Genomic DNA, 24476 nt, shown 5'->3' on the forward strand with positions numbered 1-24476 from the left:
AACTCTGTCCAGTTTTTAATCCAGAATTTTCTTCCAAGAAGCACAGGCTGAGTTACTAGAAGTTTCACAAGGCAACTGTGTTTTCTTGAGGTATATTGTATCATGTTTCCTTCATTATCATCAAAGTTTTAGTTTAGAAATAGAATTGAAATGTGACTTCTAGTAATAAGAGTTATCAACTTGCTGATCTCGTAAGGATATGATGGAAGTATCACAGACTATGTTAATTTAATCACAAATTTAGTACTTTGATAGATTTAATTTGAAATTATTTGAACTTAATTTATTACATAGGTAAAAACTGTTCAGAGTTAACAAAGAATAATGGAAGGTAAGATGAGAAGTTGGGGTAATTACTAATCATATACTGAGCATACTAGAAGTCCATTCAGATTTATTTGTAGCAGTATCTCTTCCCATTATGAAGCACATTATTGCAATCACCAGTAGATACTTGAAGGGTGTTGCTAAAAACCACCGTTAAGTACTTGGCAAAAAAAGTGACTTAACTACTAAAAAATAAATATAGAAAATAATATAATGGAATTTGACTTGAAAAAGTCCATGGGAACGCATCTAGAGAAATAAAACAACTTCTGCGAGTTGAAAAAACCTGAAATACCAAAAGACAAATAGAGGACAGTGAACAGTAAATGAGATTCAAGTCCATAATATTAATAGATAATGAAAATGCTAAAGTCAATTTGGAGCTGTGGAAGCACCATTTCATTAAACAAAAGTGGAATACCATAGGCACTTTTAAAGATGTCTTTAAAGAGAAATATACACACTCAGAATTGCAAGAAGGAAAAAAGAAATCCACAAAAAAAAAAAGAGAAGGGATTTTTAAGATTATACAGAAATAAATGGATATACCTTGGCTAAATGATAAGGAAGGATAACATGTAGTAGGCTGTACATGTACAGGGGATGCAAACACCAGGTGATGAGAAGAATTACTGAAGGTGAAATAAAGGGTACATAAGTGGAAGTAATAGGATGAAACCATTAATACAAACTTAGGAATGAACAAGGACAAAATTTCCTGCAGTGAATCAGAATGCAGAACAAGTCCTCCACAAAGGTGGAAACCTAGTCACAGTTCACACGTAGTCAACCTGGAAACGCTGTTAGAATAATCAGCCCTAACTGGCAAAGAGATCCCTGTAGAAAAGACATTTTTTCATTCTTGCTGTATAGATTTTGATACTTAAGAATTGAGGTGACAGTGATTATTACAATCCACAAATATTAGTCTGTATGTTAAAAACCTTTAGAAGTTGTGAGAAGAGGAGGAATATGAAAGTATGAAAAAACAAAGAGGGATATTTACTCTTAACAGACTGAATCTTACTCAGTGGAACAGTTGTGCTGTGCGTCTAGAACTAGCACATTCCATTAGATTCAGACTTTAGCTTACCTTTCATGGTTTTAGATACATTTTAAACCCACGAATTTTCATCTTTGCAAGGACAGCTGATCCTTGTCCACTCACCTGCTCCGCTCCGCCTCGTGCTCATTTCTGCGACGTAGCTCCACTCGTTGGAATTGGCATCGTAGCATTCCACTGAACTAAGGCACTGCCGTGAGGCTCCATCATAGCCACCAACAGCATACAGCTTCCCTGGGGGGACCAAAGAAGCCTGCCAGCTGATAATGCACATGCAGAGACTGCCACACCACAAAGAGGAAGGCATTGCTCTCCAATTAGCTACTAATCAGCACCTGTCAATCACTGACTGAGATTCTATACTGTAAACACTTGAGGTTAGCATGCCACAGATCTTGTTGTTTTTAGGAAGTAAAAGGCACCCAGTATTTAACAACAACAATACAAGTCAAAAGATTTTAAATTGCCTAGCTGAAATACAAAGGTAAGTCATTAATTAGTCATTGCTCAAAAGCAAGCTATTTCAAGTATGTTTGATACTAGAAGCTCACAAATAGGCTTCCTCGGAATATTGGAAATTTAGTTGAAAATCACTTGCACAGTCTGCATTTTCAGATTAGAAACAGCAGTGGTTCCTATGCAGTTAAAGCACACACCCACCCCTAAAACTGTTTTAAGATCCAAGGCCAGGCCTCCATTGTGCAAGTGACATCCAGACTATTCACCACCAAGCTGACTGAAAAGTCAGCAGTTTTCCCAACACTGCCCTTGGGATTGTCCCCAGCGTGCAGCCAGCAAGGTCAGCCACAGATAACAGAGCTGACAATACAGCAGTGCTGCATCACTAAAGACCAAATGATAAGGTCATCACGTCAGCTGACTTTGTTGGCATACATAACCTAGAGCTTAGCAAGGTTTCCCTCAGCTGGCCTCAGCCACAGCTGAAGCTCTGAAAAAAAATTTAAAACTACTACTGGTCAAACCCAAGCAGAATGATTACATAATGTTCATACTGTTTCAATCACAAGGTTGAGCAAAAACATAAATCTGAAGTATGTTTTCAGAAACAAGAAAAACTAGTAGGGTAAATGATTGCATTTCCCTCTGTTTTTTTTAATATAATTTGTTAACTTACCTCCAACAACACCTACACCAACACTACTTCTTCTTGTGTTCATTGGAGCTACATGAAACCACTCATTAGTCTTTAAGTTGTAAACTTCGACTGATGACAAACCTATGAAGACAATATAACATTTTCTCTATAAACCTAGGTGCAACATACTGTCTAGCTTTCAGGAAATTCTTCATATCTGAAAACTCAAATGATTGCATTTTAAGGATTGTTAAATACTGAACAAAAAGCACAACCTTTTGTCCTTTAGAAGGTAATTACAGTCAACCGAACTTTACATCTGAAAACGGGCAAATTACTGAACATTTTTGTGTAGCTGTGAAAGATTCCTCCCTGGATTATGTCCTTTCTTTTTAATTAAGTTACATGCTTTCTTCTACATATGCTTCTCTAATAGTTATTCAGCAAAAACATCACTTCTGCACTAGTTGTTTAATGCATCTAAGTAGAGAATGAACAGTGTTTGTCTAAAGCTTTCTTACAGGTCAGAAAAAGCTGTTTATAATCTTATTTACACTACATGAAAATGCGGAAATCAATTTCCTATGCAAAGAGGACTAAACAGACTAGATAATTTTTGTCTCATATCTTACACAAGTTAAGGACTCTGACTAAAGAAGGAATACTGGAAAGGAACTTGCCAGAAGTTCACTAGTCTTTAAGCCTGAACACTTAGGAGCAAACAGTCCACTTTTTAGGTAAGGGGATGTGACCACTTAAGGACACTCCACACCACAAGATGCTGGGCTACCCTCATGCTTGTACCAGCAAAAAGAGCCATTCAAATTTGCAACAATTATGTTAAGAGTAGTCAAAGCTGTTCAGAAGTGTCTCAGGCACATACCTGTACTCCCATCAAATCCTCCCACAGCGTAAAGAAGGCCGTTTAACACAGCTGCTCCCAGCGTGCTTCTCCTGTCTTGCATGTTAGCAACACTTGTCCACTGGTCCTTCACTGGGTCATAGGAATCTACTGTACGAACTCTCAAAGAGCCATTGAAACCACCAACAGCATAAACCATGCCTCCCATGTACACCATTCCTAGAGCAGGGACATGGGAGGAAAGATGAGTGTTTCAGTCTCTCTGCCAGTTAACTGTATTCTGTAACTGTGTTCTGCACTGTCCTAAGTATGCAGATACTTGACACAAACTACATTATTCACTACACTTGTCGTGCTTTTGACAGTCCCCTAGAACCACACTTCATTCAGATTAGGCCCTAGAATTTCTAACGTTTTTTGCTAACAATGCATGTGCCTGAATACCATCTTGCTGAATTTCTTCTTGCTTAAATTGCTCAGCTGCTTTAAGACCACATGTTCATGTTTTCAGTAGTGGATTATCACTGCTTCACATGCTTTATAACATTTAATAAGATTAGGGCATTTTAATAGCAAAATTAGTCATTATTACAATGCATTAATATTTTGATTTATTTATCCCTTGTTTCTGTGGGAGGTAATAAAGTTTATTCCACAGATTGCAAACTGAAGCTCAAATTAAGCACAATTGATCAAAGTTGTATTGTTCCAGATTAGCAAGTAATTCAGTGATGAGTGAAGTCAACGTTTAGCCCTTCTTAGATAAATATCTCAAGTACTGTTCCAGAGAACACACAATGCCTAAATTCTGAAGCATTACCAACCACAACAAAAAATTAGGCTTCCTTACCTGCTCTACATCTTCTGGAAGGCAATTCAGCCACCTGATGCCAGCGCTCTTCTTTAAAATCATAGCATTCAACACTGCGAATTGCCTTTGGAGCCTGTCCCCCAACTACCATCATCAACTAACAGGGAGATAATAGTAATAATAACTGTTAGTTATCTGCATATATGAGAGCACCTGAAAGATAAAAAAAGTGTTTAAAAATAAAGCAAGCTTCTCTACAAGAAATAATTAAAGGATGGCTCTCCTATAGAAATTTGAGTCTTTTGAACCAAGCCAAATTAATTGCTAGGTGGTTTTTTTTTAAACAAATGTTATTTGTAGTTATTTTGTCCGGAGGAAATACCAAGCGTAGAAAAACAGCAAGCAATCAGAATCTTTGTAAAGCTCCCACAAAAGAGGGAGACCTTGCTTTATCTTCACATCCTACTGTGATCTCAGGTATGAGAATTCACCATCTGTGACGTTCATGTAACAGCCTTACCTTGTTCTTCTAAGAAAAATGTGTTAAGTCTGCTGAATTGAATCTCCTATTCCATTATTACCATTTTCACAACAGTATTACAAGAAAACTTCTTTACTTCATTGTAAAGAAGAAAGTATCTAATGTTTGTTTTTTGCTAAAATAAATTAAAGATTAAATAAAAAATCTCAATACAGAAGCTTCAGTCATTCTTTGTTTTGGTTTGGGGTTTTTTGGTTTGGTTTTTTTGTTTGTTTGTTATGGTTTTTTGTTGTTTTTTTAAACAAGCTTACTTCTCCATAGTTGTATATTTCTCAAAATAGCTGAAGCACTTACTAAAACATGTTTTCTGGGAGGGCAGGTAGTGATGATTCTCTGTGTAGGTGGGAGGCTAAAACATCTGTATCATAAATATCATGGAGTGTACAGGTAATCACTTTATGATATTTATTTATAATATTTATTTATAAATATAGATATTTCTGGTACAATTTTTTTACAGGAATACCTGCAGACACAGTCATGCTCTCGTGAAAGTTTTTAAAACGCAGTTTGAAATAATATATACACTAGAAAAACAAGGGCCTTACCTTTGGGAGGCTGGCAGGTGTTCTCAATTTTGTCCGTGTGCTTTTCATCAATGCCCGTTGCTCAGTTGGTAGCAAGTGATACTTCATAGCTTCAATGAGGTAATCTTTGCAAGCACTGCTGTTCTTAACCAGTATTTCCTCTTCAACTCTCTGTTTATTAATAGAAGTTTAACAAGGTCTGAGCATTTTAAGGAAGTAAAGTAGAAATCACAGTACAAAGTGTATTAAAGCCTATGATCTATCACACAAATGCAGATTAATATACTTGTTAAGATTGGAATTTTACCAGTAGGACACAAATTTGTGTTGGAAATGTGCAGTCACTAAAAATAAATCAAAATATGCTGATTGTTAATTAGCAAGTGGAAGAAACAGTGATAAGCAAGGTAAATCACTTTTCTTACAATTGGGCACATTTTTAAATTTTTTAAATACAGACAGTACAGAATATTTTAAGATGGGAATAGAGGAGAATGATTTAACAAACTAGTAAGCCACCCTACAAAAATAAAAACCACAACAGAACACAACAACAAAAAAACTCCAAATCCCACCCAAAACAACCCACACAAATTGGAGATTTGTATCACAAAACCAGAATTTTAAAAATAAACACCTATCAACCTACTTATATCTACTAACCAATGTTAATACTGAACTCATATTGTCAATCTTAAATATTTGACCAGACACCAAAATATCCAAATGAGCTTATAAAATTTGAAAAAATTTATTTTATCTGAACCGGGTAAAAGAATGATTCCTTTGTCATTAATTCCTAATCAGCTTAAACAACAGATATAATTCTGAAGTGGAAAATTCACTTATGAGAAAAAAACCTTTATCAAAAGATGGCATTACAAATGAAACCTAACCTGATCTCAGCAAATTACATTGTTCAGATTCCTGGTGTAGTATGACATGCACTCAGCCAAACAGATAAATTACTTACATAAGTCATCCTCTATGTGGCAATCTCTCACCTCAGTGGGTGGATGTGCACATGAGTATATGGTAGTGGCTGTTTGTTTACTTTTTCTATCACTAACATCCTAATGGCACTGTTGTTGAAATTTAAAGTTATCTACCTGGCATTCAAATAACAAACAGAAATATTCACATGCAGAATAATTAGTTTTCCTTTTTGCTTACCTGAACTAAATACTCCCGGGAAAGCAAAGGCAGCCGAACGTGCTCCATCAGACGTGCCATTAGCTCCTGCCTTACATCTTTGTCATGGTTTACCCAGGCTATCACTGCTTCAAATACCTTCCAGAAAACAAACAAATTTAGTTCTTTGACTAACAAGTTCATAAGCATGAAAACATTAGTGTGCCTCCAAAAATAGTTTTGCTTATACTAAAATTCCTCACCTAAGAACAGATGACAGTGGTTACAGCTCCTGTTATTTCCATATTTATCAACTCTAAAATTATGAAGGTGCATTATCTGGTCTCTTTTTATATCTAATCCTCTACTGTGGTTTCAAGGATAGCTGTGCTACATTGACAAAATGCACACAGTGACTTCACTGAAACTGAAAACTAGGCAAACAAACAACACAACAGCAGGAATATAACAGTCCTCATATTTTTCTTCCTTTCTTGGAGAACTGACCTACCACATCCCCGTTCAAATGACCTATCATCACTGAGTCTTAGCAGGACAAGTGATCCCAAGCCTGATTTTGCCTGCATTGCACAGTAGCTCATCGTTCACTAGAGCATTAAAACCTTAGTCATACTCTACGAAAGCAGCATCACGTGTATTTAGGTGATAGATCCAGACCTTCAGGGTATTACAGGAACAACAACATAGCTTTGCTAGTTCCTGTTTAAGGAGATAGTTCTTAGATTCAAAGTTTCAAACATGAAACACTCCTTAACTGTAAAAATGAGTATTCAAACATGCTTTTGTACACAATTTAGCCTCATTTGAGTACAACTATAAACTTCTCTGAAAAAGAAAACCAACATATTTCAAATAACTGAATTTAAAAATCTCAAAATTAATACTTCCACATCCTGAAAATCATTAGAGGATTACAGGGACACCCTGGGCTCACTGAGGAGCACTGTTTTAAAAATGGCTTTAAAAGATTGAGATCTAGGCTAAAGGTGAGCTAACACATATTAAACTCTGGTTTGGTAATACCAAATTGCCATGTCATCTCCTGTGCAAACCACATGTGCTCACTTATACACACAGAGCTTTAATACCTTTGTGGGACTGCTGATGTTAAAGTTACTAAATGACATATAATAGCTCTTCAAACTTGAAATTATTTATTCCTTGGTAAACCAAACTCCTGTGGATATGACTCAGCATGTTCTGGTTGTTCTGCTTGAAGATGAGAAGGAATTTCTATTTAATGTAGTTTTGGTTATTGGGTTCTTTTCCCAAAGAAGGTGATGTGATTTAATATAGTTGTAGGATTTTTAAGAGTTGAGACTAGTTGTCAGCATCAGACTGTCAACACTTTTGGGAAACATCCTTTAAACTTGAGCACAATACCTGCCTAATTTTGCCATGGACACACAGAACACATCTGAAAAAGGGCACAAGATCACTCTTTCACATGAAAGGATAAAAAAAAATAATGGGATACAGATTGTCTTACCTTCTCCTCTGAGGCAATTGTGAGTTTGTCACTGGATATCAGACTGCACACCTGCTCTACACCAAGATTGAGGTATTCTTCACTAAGCACAACATCAGAAAAGTGCTGTTCTGTTTGGGGGAAAAGAAATACACTAACATACAGCAAGAGGTCTCCACATGTTTAACAAGCATCAACACAGCAGGGGAAAACAGAGGAAAATGATTCAATATGCAAGCTATTCTACTTTGTCTAGAAGCAATATATTGACTCAAAACCTCTTCTATAGGTTAAAGCTTGGTCTCACAAATAGCTTTTATATTTAAACAGTCTTTAACTGAAATATTAAAGCACATTATATTAAAAGTATTGTAGTAATTTTCAGATGCTTGCTTCATCTCAGTACTTGTCCTTGAGAATTACCTAAGTCTCATTTTACTAAATTTGTATACAAAAATACAGAAAAAAGACTCCAGAATCTTTATACTCTGTATGCTGTTGACAAGCATATTTTAAATTGGTAGTTTGACATGAACAATGGTTGATTCTTTAGAACCAACCAACAATGTCATACAACAAGTCCTGTTGCATCTCTCAAAGCTTTTCCAAGGTCATAAAATATTGCCTATTGCAATCTCTACAATGTGCAGAAGGTATGTAGTTTTTCCTAACTTTTTTTAAACCTCACCTTAAATAAAACTGGAAAAAATTCAAGTTTCCATGTTGTCATTCAGTTATTCAGTTGTCCCCTCCCTTCCTTAAAATTGCTTTTCATGGCATTATTTTGCTTAAAAAATCATTCCATTCAGTTAAATTATTTTTCTCCTTCTTCTGCTATTAACAGAAGTCAGAAGGGACAACTGTTACTAAGAACTTAAGAATTCTCTCAAAATTAGAAGAAATAAAAAGAGGCCGGCAAACATACTCAAACCAAAGAACATTTTATAGCCTTTTCAATCACTGTATTAGTACTACTGTAACTAAGGCTCCATACTTGAGAAAGTTGTCTAAGATGTTAAAAAAGTTAAAGAATGCTGAATGCTTAAGGTCAAGAAGTCTAATTTTTCAGTTCAACTTTGCAGGGTACAAGAAAACAGCTGTTTTAAATCCCATGATCATTAGTACAAGCCCCTCTAATTCTGCAACATTCTCTTGTGATGGACAGGTAGTATTTTCTGCAATACTTCAGACAATGGGAAAGAAAGGATGAAAAGAAATACTATTGATTTTTATAACATCCCCATTACTTTTCCACTCTACAAATTGTATCTGTTTGCTTTTCAGAAAAGTACGCAGTTTCTCAAGCTAAGTATCTGATGGGTTTTATTGTTTGCAAATAGAAATTGAGAAAGAAAATTTGTATAGATTATTTTTACAATAAACTCCAAATTTTAGGTGACAGTGTCACAAACCAGTATGCCTGACTGTACTGAGAAGCTGAGTTTGGAGAGAGAAAGGGAAAGCAACATGCATCCAAATCTCAAACAAATCTGAGGTTCTGAAGCACTGTTCATCTTTTCTTGAGAAATACAATGCAACAGTGGAACACATCCAACAGGATATATTTCATAAATCAGAAATACCTGGTTGATTTTATAGACTCGCATACAAAAGCCTTGCTTTTTTAAAGTTTATTTAGATTTATGTCATGCATTAAGTAGGAAGAGATCCACCCTCTAAACCAGGAGAGGTGAAAGTTGAGAACTTTCCAAGTAATACAATGAATGTGAGGCTGTCTCCAGTTTTCATGCTAGACATAAGAACGATAGAAGAGAAAAAAAAACCCCAGTGCTTGAACAAAAACTGTTTTACTGGATGTCAGCCTCTTAAAGCATAAAACATGGCACATGGTCAAGGGAAGGAGTGAAAAAAGGAGAAACACTAAACCAAACTACTCAATCAACAGCTACAGATCCTCAGGTGAATGAATTATGGACAAAAGAGAAATAGAGGGGATTTCCACATAAATTCTAGTCATTGAAAAAAGAGGTAAGGTGAAATAACTTGTCTTGTAAGAATCAGATCCCTTGTTGTCTAGCAGACCATCGTAACTGATTGATAGATAACATCTGGCAGAAGCCAGTTGCAATTACAGCTACATGAATTATTTAATATAATTAAAAACTGAAAAATAATAAGGAAATGTAAAAATCAATTAAATCCACCAGTAGCAATTTATGTTATGCTGGTTCAAGCGTTGAAGACAGAAGGCTTCAATATATATAAAAATCACACTTATGAAATTCAAACTTTTTGCATCCTTTTAGCAAGAAGGATATTAGCATCTTCGAAATAACATGACTCAGTACTAAATTTTCAAGAAATCACACTTGGATCCTCTTTTCCCAATAACGATGAGAAATAGTACTGGATGTGTAGGGGTTTTTTTGCCTTCTGGGTTAGGATTTTTATTATCTCATATTACAGCTCCCATCCTGAGAGCTTTGATAATCTGAAGACATTAACATCAAACATGATGAAAGTTATGCTTAAATGATTAAATATTTCATGTAACTGTTCCCTGTAAAATCTCAAATTATCATGGTTTTTATTTATTGCATTACAGAACATACTTCTTTCTTTATGAACATCTCTTAGAGAAGCAAAGAGAGAACTACCCATATGGAAGTTTCCATGAGAGAACAAAATAATTTTGTTCCAAAATCAGAATTTTCCACACAGTATGCAACTTTGACAAATTTGTACTGGAATCCTGCCCCATTTCTTGCCTCTTTACCCAGAAATTGAAGCCAGCTGGCTCTAGAGTCTGGCAGCCTGAAAACAAGCTGGCTTAGGACCTGCAGAGGCTTGGCTTCTAAATTCCCGCTTCTTAAGAAAGTAGAGTCCTACTTCTTTATTATCAAGACTAATCTCTGACTTAAAAAAAATAAAATAAATTTTAGGACGTTTCTAAAATATCTGTTCCAATTGCATATGAAAAACAGATTTTCACATTTTTGCAACTGAGTCAGTTTCTATCTGAATAGCTAAAGATCTGTCCTTGTCTGCCCTGTGCCAGTAGGGTGGGACAAACAAAAAGAAGTCTTTAACAACAGGAAAAGGGCTAGTAACAAAAATGTCTGGAAGCACAATAAACAATGCCAGCCTGGAAAGCATAGAAAGAAAATAGGAGCTGTAAATGTACTACTTTTTGGTATTTGTTGTTCTGGGTCCGGAGCTATACATGCACATTCAGCAAAAAGCACTTGACACCTCTCCTATCCAAAAGGCACACAAGTCTGGCTATACAGATAGTGACATTTACTTTATATTTTTCAATTACATAGCAAGGAAAGCTACATCTGAAACCTGCACAGGACATTTTATACTTTAAACATTTATGCATTAATTCACAATGTCACATTGAGATTTTTTGGCTTGGGACAAAAGGCCTTTGCTATTGGCCTATTTTAAGGTACTGGTCAAACAGGAAGCCCAGCTTTGCTGCAGAGGTATAGGCACAAGTTCTGCCAATTGGAGAACCAGCAGAAGCTAAAACTGCAGAATCACATTTTTTTCCAAAGAAACTGATTTATCTGCAAATTTTATACTTAAATAACTGTTTTTTAGAACATCATGAAATTCACAACAGCCAAGGCAACAGCAGCATAGCAACAGACGTTGCTACTCAGAATAGAATCATAGGGATGATTCTGACAACTCCATCCTTTGCATGCCAGGCATACGGATGGACACAAGAACAGTCCACAGAAGATGTGCACGCTTCCAAGGCTTGCCAGGGCTCAAGTTTCAGACTAAGAGCGCCAGAATCAAGAATGCTGTTATCCCAAATACAATGCAGCAATCCCTGCATGACAAAACACGCTAGGATTCCCTAACAAAAAAATCTTTAACATCTCAGCACTAAAAGCTAAAACATCTCAGTGCTAAAAGCCAAAAAGTTCACTGTGCCACGCCTCCAAGGACATCACTGCCACAGGTCTCCCAATGCCTGTACTGCCCTATGCAGTGGGTGAAATACATTACTATTCTTTGTTTCAAACTAACAAATGTGTCAGGACATAAGCACTGAGCTGTGGTTTCTCTAGCCCAAGACGGCGCACCCCTTCGCATTAGAAGGTTTTACCGATTTATCTGCAGGTTGAAACATAACATTACAACACCTATATAATGCACCTCCTTCTCAGGAAAAATTGTAAATTGGTGAATATCCTTTAACACCACATAAGACATATCCCAGACCCAAACTGAGGACAGACTAGGAGTGCTGATGCCACATACTCTTCCTAGGAATCCTCACAAAAGGAGGAGGAGAGGCCTCAGCTGTACACAGTCTGTGACTGTGCAAGTGTAACAAGACCCAGAGCAGGACTGCTTGCTGGGACATCATGAGGACAAGTGCCATCTCCAAGTTAAATTGCAACAGAAGCTCATTGCAAGTAACCTGTATCGACTGTCCACTATTTTCAGATCACAGGTACATATAAATTACTATCCTAGATCTCTTGCTCTCTGCTGCAAAGGACCAACCCACCACAGGAATACGAAGTTCCAAATTTAATGGAAGTTAAAACTGGAAGTTCTAGAGTTTCACTTATCTAATAACTTCTGATCCATTGGCATCCATTTGGTTTTATATTATCATTGTCTATTAGCAGAACCATCTCACTTTCTCTTTTTCTAAATCTAAAATAGCAGGTGTAACAAAATAAAGACTGGGAGAAGTTACAAAACAAAATACTTTTCATTTTCACTAGCACAAAAATATTTTCACTACTTTATTCAATCTAATAATCCTTTTCTGTACTCATTCTAATTTCTGGAGTCTTAATCCCAAAATGTGTGCTCTGGGAGTTAAGCTGCCTGTGATACAAAGCTTAACTCTGAAATGGCACAGCCATGTATTTTTGGCTCAGACTTTTGAGAATTTTTTTTTCATATGTAAGAAAGCTGTGACAAAGTACAAAGAGCCATTTGAGATAAGAACAGGGGAAAAAAGAAGCTATGATGGTTGAGATAAAGGCAGTAAGTAGCCTGAAAATTCAAGAGCAAAAACATTGACCTGAAAAGGTATAGAACTGTATGAAATGAAATCAGGGAGCCAGCAGACAGAAATTCAGCAAGACTGATGATGAGCCAATTCCAAGGAGAAATGAAGGCCAACGCTTCTTCCCTGGATTATTTTATCAGGAGTACTGAGCATTCTGGTGCTCAGTCTAGTATCCTGCATGTCCCAACTTCCCTCCTCTTTTCACTTGTCTGTGTTCTGCTTGCAGACACTCTCTGTGCACAGCAAAGGATGCCTGAACAAAGTGACCCAGGGAAGAAGAGTTAACAGGTGGACACACAATTCCTGTGCTCTCAAAACACGTTTAACCAATACTGCACTCAAGGTCTTGCCAGGGTCTTAGAATCTTTATTTCTAGAAAGTAATCTATACAAATATTAGCTTCAACTACTAAACAGAACAAAGATTGTTCAGAAGTAACTTAAGTAGCTTAGAGGTTTAGTTTAGAAGTAACTAAGGGCCAGTCAGAACAGAAGCTAGAAAAAATAACTTAAAATTCAAACTTAAGTAACAGCTGTATCAAAATGTGTTCCTTAAAATATTGAATATCTGAACGTTAACTCTAGTTAATAAATGTATGTCTTGCTTTCTATTTCAAAAACATGTAATAGCTTTTTGGATTTAATAGTGTATTACTCAAAGACAAAAGGATTTAATTAAAACCTTTTGCATAAATGTCTAAATAGAAAAACCACAAAGTCATTCAGACATGTGCACACCACAACTTCACAAGTAAGGCAGGCATTACAAAAGCTCGTACTTTCAAAACAACCTGAAAAGCTTTTGAATTTTTTTAATTGATATATCAATCATTCTTGATAGAAATACTATAATCTCCTGTGAGTTAAAAAAATCTATACCACAAATCAGCATTTCTAGGAATGAAGACAACTGAAAGCATTCATCAAAGTCCTTGCCTTTCTGAGCTCTAAATTTATTCAAGGCAATAAAAAGCCTATTATTCCAACCTGAGTTGAAGCACTTAGTGCTCTATTTCAGGGAAATATTCAATTTTAACTCTGTACTAATTTTTAATTATGCTAATTGGTCACTGTGCATTTAAGGAAAGTTATGAAAAGCAATGCAGTCATACGTATTTTTTTCTACAGCCTTATCAGGACATTTAATTTTTAATTCTCTTTTTTCTATTGTTCTTGATCTAAGCCTGACAGTGCTAGGAAGAAGAAGGCAGAGCAAAGAATGGACCTGACTATGCATTCTGACTATACACAGCATATTTATCTCAAGAGTAAGAACAGACTGTGCATTGCTTTAAAATCCACCCCACAGACACAGCAAATACACAGTAGGAGTTGAGCTGGCAGCCTGTCATACAGGCCAGCAGTACTCCAAGAATATGATGACAATAAGGAAAGCTTTTGGGGGGAATTTGACAGAAATGGAAGGTGGTTTGGTTACAGAGGAAAGATAAGGTTAGTACCAAGCATGAAAATAGGAGAGCTGGAGAGACAGATGAAACACAAGATTCAAGTGGATGAGACTATAGGTACCCTTTAGAGTAAGAAATTTCAGGTCTTTGGCTAGATGAGTAGGATTTTCAGAAGATAAGTTGATTACATAATACCCAACATTACATTTCTTGCTTCTTGTCTAGTGCAGTGCAGGGGCTACCCCTCTTCCCAATGCCTTTTTCTTATTTCTTCCCCCATGTGCTTCCTACATACTTTGACTTATGGTAGTTGTCAGAATTTTAATTCTTCTTTCCCGATTTCCTCCCCTCAGTGACGGTGCAGGATTTTAAACAGGAAGCTAGATTCTTTCTGGATTAGAAATGGCTTGGACCCTGCAGAGTCAGAATAGTCTGAGAAGATGCTGCCCCATTCAACTTAAACACAACTGTGGGCCAGCCAGCACACTTTCTTTCTCTTGAAGGCATTCAGATCAAATGCAGTTTTCATCAGGAGATACATGTCTGCAATGCCCTGGATGAAACTCAGGTTCCTCTGGAGCCCACCCACACTGACACACATCAGTGTGTGCTCCAGCAATGAGAACTTGCCTGCATATGTGTTGGCCTTGCTCAGGAGATCTGTGCATGCATGCATGTCAGCAAAAGCACGAATCCCCAGGCAGTTGATAGGATGAAGCTGAGATTCCAAAAATTCACAGCAAGTCCTCTTCACATCCTGCAGTTGCAAGAGACCAGCTGCTGGGAGCAGTACCTGAAAGGAGAAGCAAGAGCTGGTTAATGTCCCAATTCAATTCTGATGTTATACAAGAGTATTGTGAATATTAGGGAAACAAAATAAACCATTAAAAAACCAAGACCAAAATAAAGAGGAAGATTTCAGCATTCTGCAACTGAGGGAGTTAAAACCCAGCAGGAGCATGATTTTACCTCCCTACAGATACCATTTAGAATAACAAGCAACATCTCTACCACTGTGTTCACTGGGGAACTCGTTCCACAAACTGTAACTCACACTTTATTTAAACTCTTCCCAATATTCATTCACAAGTTCCCTTCCTGCATTTCCCAGCATTTCATAATTACATCTCATTTCCAAGCCTTCAGTTGGATATTTTTAAAAGAAAGTTTTCTAGTCCAAGCCTTCAGTGTTGGATATTTTTAAAAGAAAGTTTTCTAGACCATGACAGAATATGTAAATCTTATTTGCATGCAAGCAGTGGACACTACCATTTTTTTTTGTCACCATCAAATATAAGCATCTTTATGCAAGAGATTCCAGTAAGGACAGAATTCAGACTTCCCCAGAAGTCTCTGACCATCTTGGAAGAATAATAATTCAAGATTGTCTGGCAATCAATATAGACAGGAAAAATAAAGGATCACACATTTAACAAGAGTTTGGTTTGAATATCAACTGTTAATGAAGGAGAAATTAAGAAAAGGCACAAATGTGATTGCACTCAGATAGACTATTACTAAGCAAAATACTTAAAAATTAGTTTAAATCTTAGATAATTCTTGAAAATATTTAGTAAGTCTAACAAAGTAAGTGGAAAAGATGTAATAATGATAAAAGTCAGTGTTACACAATTCCAAACAACTCTAGTAAGCTTAAAGGTTATTCATTACAAGGTTGAAAGAGTACAGTGAAATAGTTTTATTCTGGCATATGTTTATATAAATGCTAAGATAATATCACTAATACAATTTATATTATCAGAACACAGTATGATTAGTTATAACAGTGAGTAGATAAATTCATTTGCTTGTTAATTCTATGATAAGATATAATCATTAATTTACATAGAAAAAATCAATGCCAGAAATCCACTACAAGTATTTATTTACACAGTTTGCCCCAATGAAGCAAACATTTCATACCTGATCACAAATTCAGTAACTAATTCAAGGACAGTCTTAGATAATTTTAGGCACATTATCAGTATAGTTGAGAAAATAATTCTGAGAACAATCCTTGACTGCATAAATGGATCCAGTAGAAAAATCTGTAAAACCATCATCAAATCAGAATACAAAATGGAAATGTGAAGTTTGAGAATGGCATGGAGAAAATAATTTAATATTTGTATTCACAGTTACCCTGGCATACCTATATGAACAGTAAAGGAATGTTACAAGAACCAGATTATTCTTCATTATGGGAAATTTACTTCAGTTCTGAGATCACTGTAATTGAGCTTGCAAACTTAGAGATTTCAATACATTTTAATTATCACAAAACAAAACATTCAAGGCTAAATGTATTTTACATTCTGCTGCTAAAAAGGAAAAGAGAAGAAAAGTGCATCAAATTTATCTCGTTGAATTACACATTGGGCTTTGGTTACTAGGCAACAAGAGCTGTGATAACATCTAGCTATTTTCATTTGTACCTATAGAAGTGTTGGTCTGAAAGCCATAACAACCTGCATTCAAAAATACAGTTCCATCACAGTCAGATTTACTCTGCTGAAGCCAGGGACAGAACTAAAGAGGGAAGAAATACCAAAGCAGCCCAAACTCCTCACAAATCCATCAGAAAAAAAAAAGAAAATAAAAAATACTACATTAAAACTGCAGTACAGATTAAGTTTAATTGCTGCTGACTCTAAACTGGTCAGTTACAGCTCAGATCTGTTCCAAAAATAGCCAGCAGAGGGTATCATAACTTTCCTTTAAAGATCAAAAATACTGTAATGCGCATACTGCTTTGTACTGCAAGAAATGCAGGGGTGGGAAAAAAAAATCTCCGGTTTCTTGAAAATATGTTCTATGAAAATATATTCTCAATGTGGCTATTTTTTTATAATCAAAGAAAACTGAACAGATTATTACTACTAATGGCAAATTAGAAATTAGGTATTCTCTTTCTTTGTGTCAAAATTGTGGTGATGAATCTCAGAATGACTGCTAGATTTCCTAGCGCAAATGATTTAACCCTTACGAGCCTGTGAAGACTCTTGCCTGGTTATTTCCTTTTAGTTCTCCTTCCTGCAGTGACATGTCTATTCCCAAAGCTCTGAGCACCCATCATGCCAAATACATCTTTCCAACCCCACCGAGAAAAAAAGGACTGTGACCAGGTGCAAGTATTTGTTTTAAAATCCACCTGCAATGTCACCTGCAGGGTCAAGAGGGATCTACTTAAGCCTGGAACATGGGTCCATGTTTTCACTGCAGTAAATTCAAGCCCTTCACAACTCAATTAAATCATCAACCTGTAAATGAGGCTGCTGCCCTTTCTTGTGGTCCTTCAGATACCTGCAAGGGGTATGTCAGGGGCTGAGGGTACTAATGATGCCTGCAGCTTTTCTCTCTCTAGTTTTTTCCTGACTCTGTTCATCTTTGTGCAGCTGGACACATTCACCTCACGTGACTGAAACCTGTGTTGAGCTTGGAGGTGAGGAGCAGCTGGAACAGGCAGGCACCTCTCCAGGTGCTCACAGGCCCACCAGCTCACCAGGAACACATTTGCAACAGTCCCAAAGAGATACAGGCTGCCTGAGTGATGAGCAAACCTCCACAAGGAAAGAAGGCTCAGAGGAGATGGGCACGGGTGATGAACTCAAGGAAGAAATACAAGAATGAGCATCTAGTGGCCTAAAGTCAAATTTATCTCCACATAAAGGGGACTGGAGGATGACTTCTCCTTTAGGTATATGGCTGTACCAGTAAGTCATGAGGTTATGCAAACAGCCTTTCCTAAAATAATTACAGGTAAGGTCTCCCCCAGCAGAGCCAGGCCAGCAGGGGGAGAAGTACATATGTGACACGGCTCAGTCCCATGAAAAGTGTAAAATCTAAAAAGCAACAGAAGGAGCTCTCAAGAGAGCCATAGGCTTGAGAAGGCTTTAGCTCACATATTCCTTCCTGGTGAACTGGAGATGCCCTTCATCCTGACAGTGGGCATATGTAGATCAGAAATGGGAATCGCTTTTGCATAGTGATCCAAATGTATATTTCAAGTGCTGTGTCATGCTTGTGTTGTGATTTCAGCATATTGCAGTATGTCTCTACTAAATCAAAACATAACGCTATGTAGTACCAAGTATCTTCAAAACAGCAAATTTCATGGCAATCATCAAATGTCCCTCAAGGACTATCCAGGAGAAGCTGGTCAGAGCAGCTGCCCTGGAGTGCCTCCACACCAGACAAGGCTGCTCATCCCACCTGAGGGCTGCTAGATGACCTGACAGGCACGGCCCCTTGACTGGTACCACTCCTTCAACACACAAGGTTTCAGTGGCTGCCCTGCTGGTTGAGAATGGGGGAACAAGTCCAGTGGAAGGAGCCACCAGGATGATCAGAGGGCTGGAGCATGTAGTATTACAAGGAAAAGCTAAGAAAACTGAGTTTGTGCAGCCATAAAAGAAAAAAAGGGAGACCTTATTACAGTCCACAGCTACTTATTGTGAGGGTATAGAAGATTGAGACAGAGTGTTCTTGAAGATTCATAGCCACAGAAGGAAACAAGGAAAAGTATGAACATAGGAAAATCTGACTGGAAAAAAAAGGAGTTAGGTTGCTTTTTCTGTTTTGTGTTGCGTTTTGCGGGATACTCCTAAAGTGAGGCAGATTAAGCCCCAAAACAGGTTGTACCAACCAGCTGCAGAATCTCCCTTCCTGGGAGATATTAAAAATTCAGGGAGCAGGCCTCTCAACATGCTTTTACAAAGCTCAATAAAAAGTAAAATTTAAATTGATTAAAGCTTTCTGCTGTTTAATTTAAATCAATTTGATCCAGTAATTTTATATCAATCCAAGCTGTCCTGTCTGCATTCCTTTTTGTACCATGGGGTTCTCCTAGACAGACCATGTTGTGACACCTGACATGAAGATGCTTAAGACAATATTTTCTTTACTGCTTTCAAATTTCTTGTAATCATCTTAACATTTCTGCCAGGAATATTAGCTCAAATTCAAAACCAGTTTAAGATAAGTATAATGTCAATAGGAAAATAGTGACAGATCACATTGCAGGTTTTGAAAACAAGATCCCACAATATAAACAAACCCAAAATTTCTCAGAACACTGAAGCACTTTTCAGGCAAATAAGCCAATAAAAATCAGAGCAGTGTATGCCAAGAGAATTGAATAATGTGGTGTCTAAAATAGAAAAAGTCCATACTTTATTGCATGGAGAGGAAAGAAAACAGATCTGAGACATTAGGAAAGATACTAATCGAGGAAAGCAGATGCATGAGAATCCAAACACACTACAATACAACATAGAAGCTCACAGAAGAGCAAGTTACCTCCCTGCTAATCACAGATATTGCATATTTTCAGTTACAATATTAAAATGAAATAAATTTCAGAGAACAGCAGTTATGTTAATGCCTGTAATAAAGAAATCTTGAGGAAATAGATTAAGGTTTAACATTTATTTTTAAGTTTTAAATAACCATTTCAGCATACTAAGCTCCTTCATTTGCTGTTTACATTATCATAGCACGGGGAAGAAGGAAATTAACATAGTGGTTAAATATAACCCAAATGATCTTATTTTTTTATTCTCATCTACATGCATCTGTGCTGTAATTAAAACTGTGGTTTGTAACTGAAGTGTAATCTAAATTCTAGTTAAATCATTCAGCACAGCATTGAAATTATGCTATTTGGGAGTATGCATACAAAAACACTAAAATAGACACAAATATTTTAAGGCATCTGTGGGATAAAATGTGGAAGTTTCAATTTTGGAAAATTCAGCCCTGCTTGAATTTCTGTCTGAACAACATGTGCATGTTAAGCACAGTGTTCCAGTGTTAAAATACTAAAATAAGAGGTTGCACTGGAATTAAAGACATGCATGAGCTGCAAGTTTAGAACATGATATCATGAAGCCTATGAAGTATACCTTCTGGATATCTTAACATCCTCAAGGCTATTGCACAATGAAGACATGGATGTATTAATTTTTCCTTTAGCTTAATGAGCCCTATGCAAATAAAAATCAAGTGCAGGTGGCAGTTTCATAGTATCACAGGAGGGAATCAGATCCCAAAACAGTCCCATTCTCTCACATTCCCCTTGTACTAGATACAAATTGGTAGAGCACCACTTCAGTAGAAAATGATCGAATAATCATGAAAGTACAGTATTTTAAATTATTGACATGATCTAAAAAATACTAAGCAGCTCCCAGCTTGGAAATCATTGTGACAGATTCAAATGAAGGATAAGGAAGAACTAAGTGTTTTATATATCTGCTTTTTAACTTGCATCATAATCTGTACTTAAGAGTCCACTTCAGTTTATGACATGCAATTGATAGGAAGTAATTTGCTCAAAAAGCAGCTTTTGAAGAGACAGCACCTTAAAAGATGAGTCTGAATGAACTACTAGTTATTAATAAAAACATTAGCACAGAGGTAGATTTTCTGTTGTTTTCTTGGGGTTTTTTTGAAAGGGGTAGCTGTGGAAGTTTTGGGAGGGATTTAGGATCCAGTTAGTGGTTGCTGAAGTACAGAAACAAGATTTATTGAAGCAAAAGAAATTACAGAAGAGTCACTTATTTAAGTAATACCCTATAATGAGGAATATCCATCTAGTCTACAAGGGAGAATCATGCAGTCTTGCTTGGCTTCAGGGTTCTCCTACATCTTCTCTTCCAGGACAGTGCTTTAACCACCACACGAAAGCACATTTTGGCATAAGCTTTCACACAAGAGAGACAGATTGATTTCCTAGTCTGATGGTTATTTTTGTTAATAGGCAGAAGCTCCACCTTTCATATCCTTTTCTTCTCTTCTCACATATTACCAGTATGTGTACTGGTAATAGAAATGAAACATTCTCTCACTTGGAGTAAAACATAATGAACCTAAAAAAATTTTAAAGTTTTACATTTTTCTTTCAGTGAAAAAAATTGCAGACATTTTGATTTTATAGGAACAAAGTTCTTGATTTGAAGTTTGGCCACTGAATTTAAGTATGTGTATAGTAAGTAATCTAAAATGAAAGCTCAGAATCCTTCATCATACTTTAATTAATTCAGTGTTTAGAAGATTACACAGCTGCATAAAAACACCATCATATTTTCTTAGGGACAGCATAATTTAAACTAGACTAAGTCGAGTCTGAACAAAGCTACTTCTGATATTGTGTCATTCAGGAACTGGACAATTTGTTCTTTAATTACAGCACCAGAAGTGCTATGCAGTCAAATCATATACATAGCTACCCTGCAGAAGGATTAGAAGAAGCTGAAAAGATTAAGCAGGCAGGATAACATAACTCACACTGCATGGTTTGCTTTCTTCCTGTAAAGGCTGACCCACATAAAGAATCGCTGCATCAGCTGGTGCTCGGAGCTTCCAGGGAGCTTCTGCCACGGCACCGAGCTGCAGCAGCTCAGCCTCCAGCACCACACCAGCCTCAGCCCACACCCCACTGACACCTGGGGTACACCGAATATTGCTACGATAGAAACGTCTTCAAAGGATTGCCTGAAACTGGAGATGCGAAGGGTTGACAAAAAACTAAAACTGTTCATTTGCTGTTTCCTGAAGTATACAAAAAACATTTGATGAGGTGGGGAGAGGGGAAGGAAGGAATTGTTGGTTTGCTGGGGGTTTTTGTATGTTACAGAATGACTTGTGACAAACAAGATTTGTTCCCCTAGTATAACAGAGCATTTTCTGACAATTTAAAAGAGAGGGCTTGAAAAGCCATTTGCAAAATCCTAAACCTGGGCAGGAAGCAAACAGCAGCATAACTGGGATAGTAGATTGTGAATATTTGCTTGCTCTATTATTTCATTCTCTGGTACAGAAGATATATACTACCAAGTCTTAAAGTAATACAAAACCAAGAACTAAGGACAACAGAAATAGCATGAAGTAGAAATTATTTCTGTGCATGGTGCTTATCTTCAATACAAAAATTATGTCAAGATTAACATCTAATATGCAGTAAATGGTCCTTCAGTGGACTCAAAACACATTTGATTACTTCAAGCTTTTACCATAATTGTGTTTTTGTAGTTTATTAAGATAATCTTTTACTTATCACTCAGTTTCCTACAACAGACCATAATTGCATTCTAGAAATGTCACAGAGGATTTCCTCGGAAAAAAAGCATTAGGCTTAGTGACAAATTTCATAAATGCTTTAATCTAGATGTTGTGCTTTAAAAATTCAGGTATGTAGAGCCAAAATTCCCAAAGTAAATAGCATCTACAGCTTCCCATTTGATTTTTCTTTGCAGATGCCCATTTAGTACGTACATTTCACCATTTGAAGCACAACCAATATCAAGAAAACAGAAACATTTTCAAGGAAACCTTTATGCATCTTCCATCTTACATGTTGCAGCATGTCCTGAACCTACCTGCAGGTAAGAGAGGTCAACTGTGCAGTCTCTTTAAGTGACTTCATTTACTCATAATAAGCACCTTGAATTTTACAGGGAGGTGGACAAGCACACATGCATTCATTTGAGCAAATGACCTCTGCACTTTAAGTTGGCGTGGGCTACTTTTCAGGTTTTGCCACAGGTAGCTTTATGGTCATACAAAGAAATAGAGACATTGATGCCTACAGCAAAAGTTGTAGCTGAGACAAAAGTAGCTGCTTTCATCCAACTTGACTAGAAGCACCTCTAGCATTGCCTAGCAGTGGGATGATTTTCAAGACACAGAAAAGTCGTACAAACTGTCACTCTGAGAAGGCAGTTATACACCTCCATTATTAATGTTTAGCTAAAGGGCAACCACATCCTAGCAAGGAAAGATGAAGGGATCACAAAGCTTGTGATGTCAGTACTGATTACTTCTGATTTACCCAATGGTCATCATATCTGATACTCTTTTTTTTTTTCCTTTTTTTTTTTTTCTTTTTTTTTAAAATTATAGAATGGCCTGGGTTGAGAGGGACCTTTAAGATCACCCAGTTCCAACACCCCTGCTACAGGCAGGGACACCTTCTATTAGACCCAGTTGCACAGAGCCCCATCCAACCCGGCCTTAAACACTTCCAGGGATGGGGCAGCCACAAATTCTCTGGACAAAGAGTCTATTCAAGTCTGTAAACTCTTTTAGGCCACACCATACTTAGAGCTTGTTGCTGTAATTCTGCTCAATGGAATCCCAATCCCAGGTGGACCAAAAAACAAGGAGTTAAAAATATCTTCCAGGCTAGTGTAGAACTTCACAGTTTTCCAGAAGAATATTTATATAACAAGTAAAATCCAGACCTTCTAAAAAGAAAAAACACTTCTCCCTAATCAACTGCACAAGAGAAAAGAGAAATCTCAGTTTCCTTCTACAGAAGGAAATGGCAACATTTTTGCCTTTGTCTAGCTCTGCTACAACCAGCTAAGGATCTCCTCATCTCTGGGTCACGCTGGAAGCAATTTTTGCATCTGGTTTGAGACAGAATCTGTTATGTCCTCCATCCTCCCCCAGGATGTGGTTAAACCCGGTATTTACTGAAATGAAGCTTCACAGCACTGCTCTGCTTCCACCAGCACCATCCCTTCCCCTGTCTTCCCCTCTTCTGAGGAAAAGGAAACCTAGGATGGAGAAGATTAGAACAGGTCAACTCAACCCAGATCTGGACCTCATATAGTCTCACCTAACTAGGGAGGTAAACCTTAAGAGGTGAAAATACCTGCTTTGAAACACTACCTAATCTTTGCTTTGATAATGCTTTGAAACACCGTCTATCTAATGGTAACACAGGTATCATTTCCAGGCTTCACAGGTAATTATTTTCAAACCAACCAGCACAGATAGAAAGCAGCACTGCTCACCTTGGTACCCTAATGCACTCATGCATTTTGCAGCAATGTTCTATTCATTTAGGCACTCACTCACCTTAAACATACCAACAACTCCATGGATGTATATATATGTTTTTGTGCACTTCTCTTTAGTTACTCTAAAGAAAAGCTTGTTATCTTTCAGCATAAATTAGTAACTCACCCTTTTACCCTTTACAAGTGTATGTAGAGTCTTTGAAACAAACAGACATCGGAAGAAAGAGTCCTATTTTAGTCAACTCACAGTCAACCTAGAAAAGGCCCGTATTCCCTTCCTCTCTCAAATGACAGCTTTTCCATGCCTTTAATGGCTTTAAGCCTTTCCCCAAAGCATGCTATTCCTGTCATATTTTAGAACCATCCAACAGTGTTCCAGGTGATAATGCAGATTTCTACAGTGA

At 37.0% G+C, this 24476-nt stretch overlaps 1 protein-coding gene across 1 annotated transcript in view; it reads right to left on the minus strand.

The window, feature by feature from the left end:
• Positions 1 to 24476, minus strand: part of KLHL2 (kelch like family member 2) — a 54088-nt gene that overhangs the window by 4912 nt on the left and 24700 nt on the right. The window contains exons 5-12 of the mRNA XM_058025345.1: positions 14897 to 15059; positions 7869 to 7978; positions 6401 to 6517; positions 5249 to 5398; positions 4199 to 4316; positions 3370 to 3567; positions 2526 to 2627; positions 1496 to 1624 (exon numbers count right to left, since the gene is read on the minus strand). Of these exons, the coding sequence (XP_057881328.1) occupies positions 1496 to 1624; positions 2526 to 2627; positions 3370 to 3567; positions 4199 to 4316; positions 5249 to 5398; positions 6401 to 6517; positions 7869 to 7978; positions 14897 to 15059 (1087 nt within the window). The remainder of the gene's footprint in view (positions 1 to 1495; positions 1625 to 2525; positions 2628 to 3369; positions 3568 to 4198; positions 4317 to 5248; positions 5399 to 6400; positions 6518 to 7868; positions 7979 to 14896; positions 15060 to 24476) is intronic.

The sequence above is a fragment of the Melospiza georgiana genome, chromosome 5 (assembly GCF_028018845.1).
Source record: "Melospiza georgiana isolate bMelGeo1 chromosome 5, bMelGeo1.pri, whole genome shotgun sequence".
Taxonomy (NCBI): Eukaryota; Metazoa; Chordata; class Aves; order Passeriformes; family Passerellidae; genus Melospiza; species Melospiza georgiana.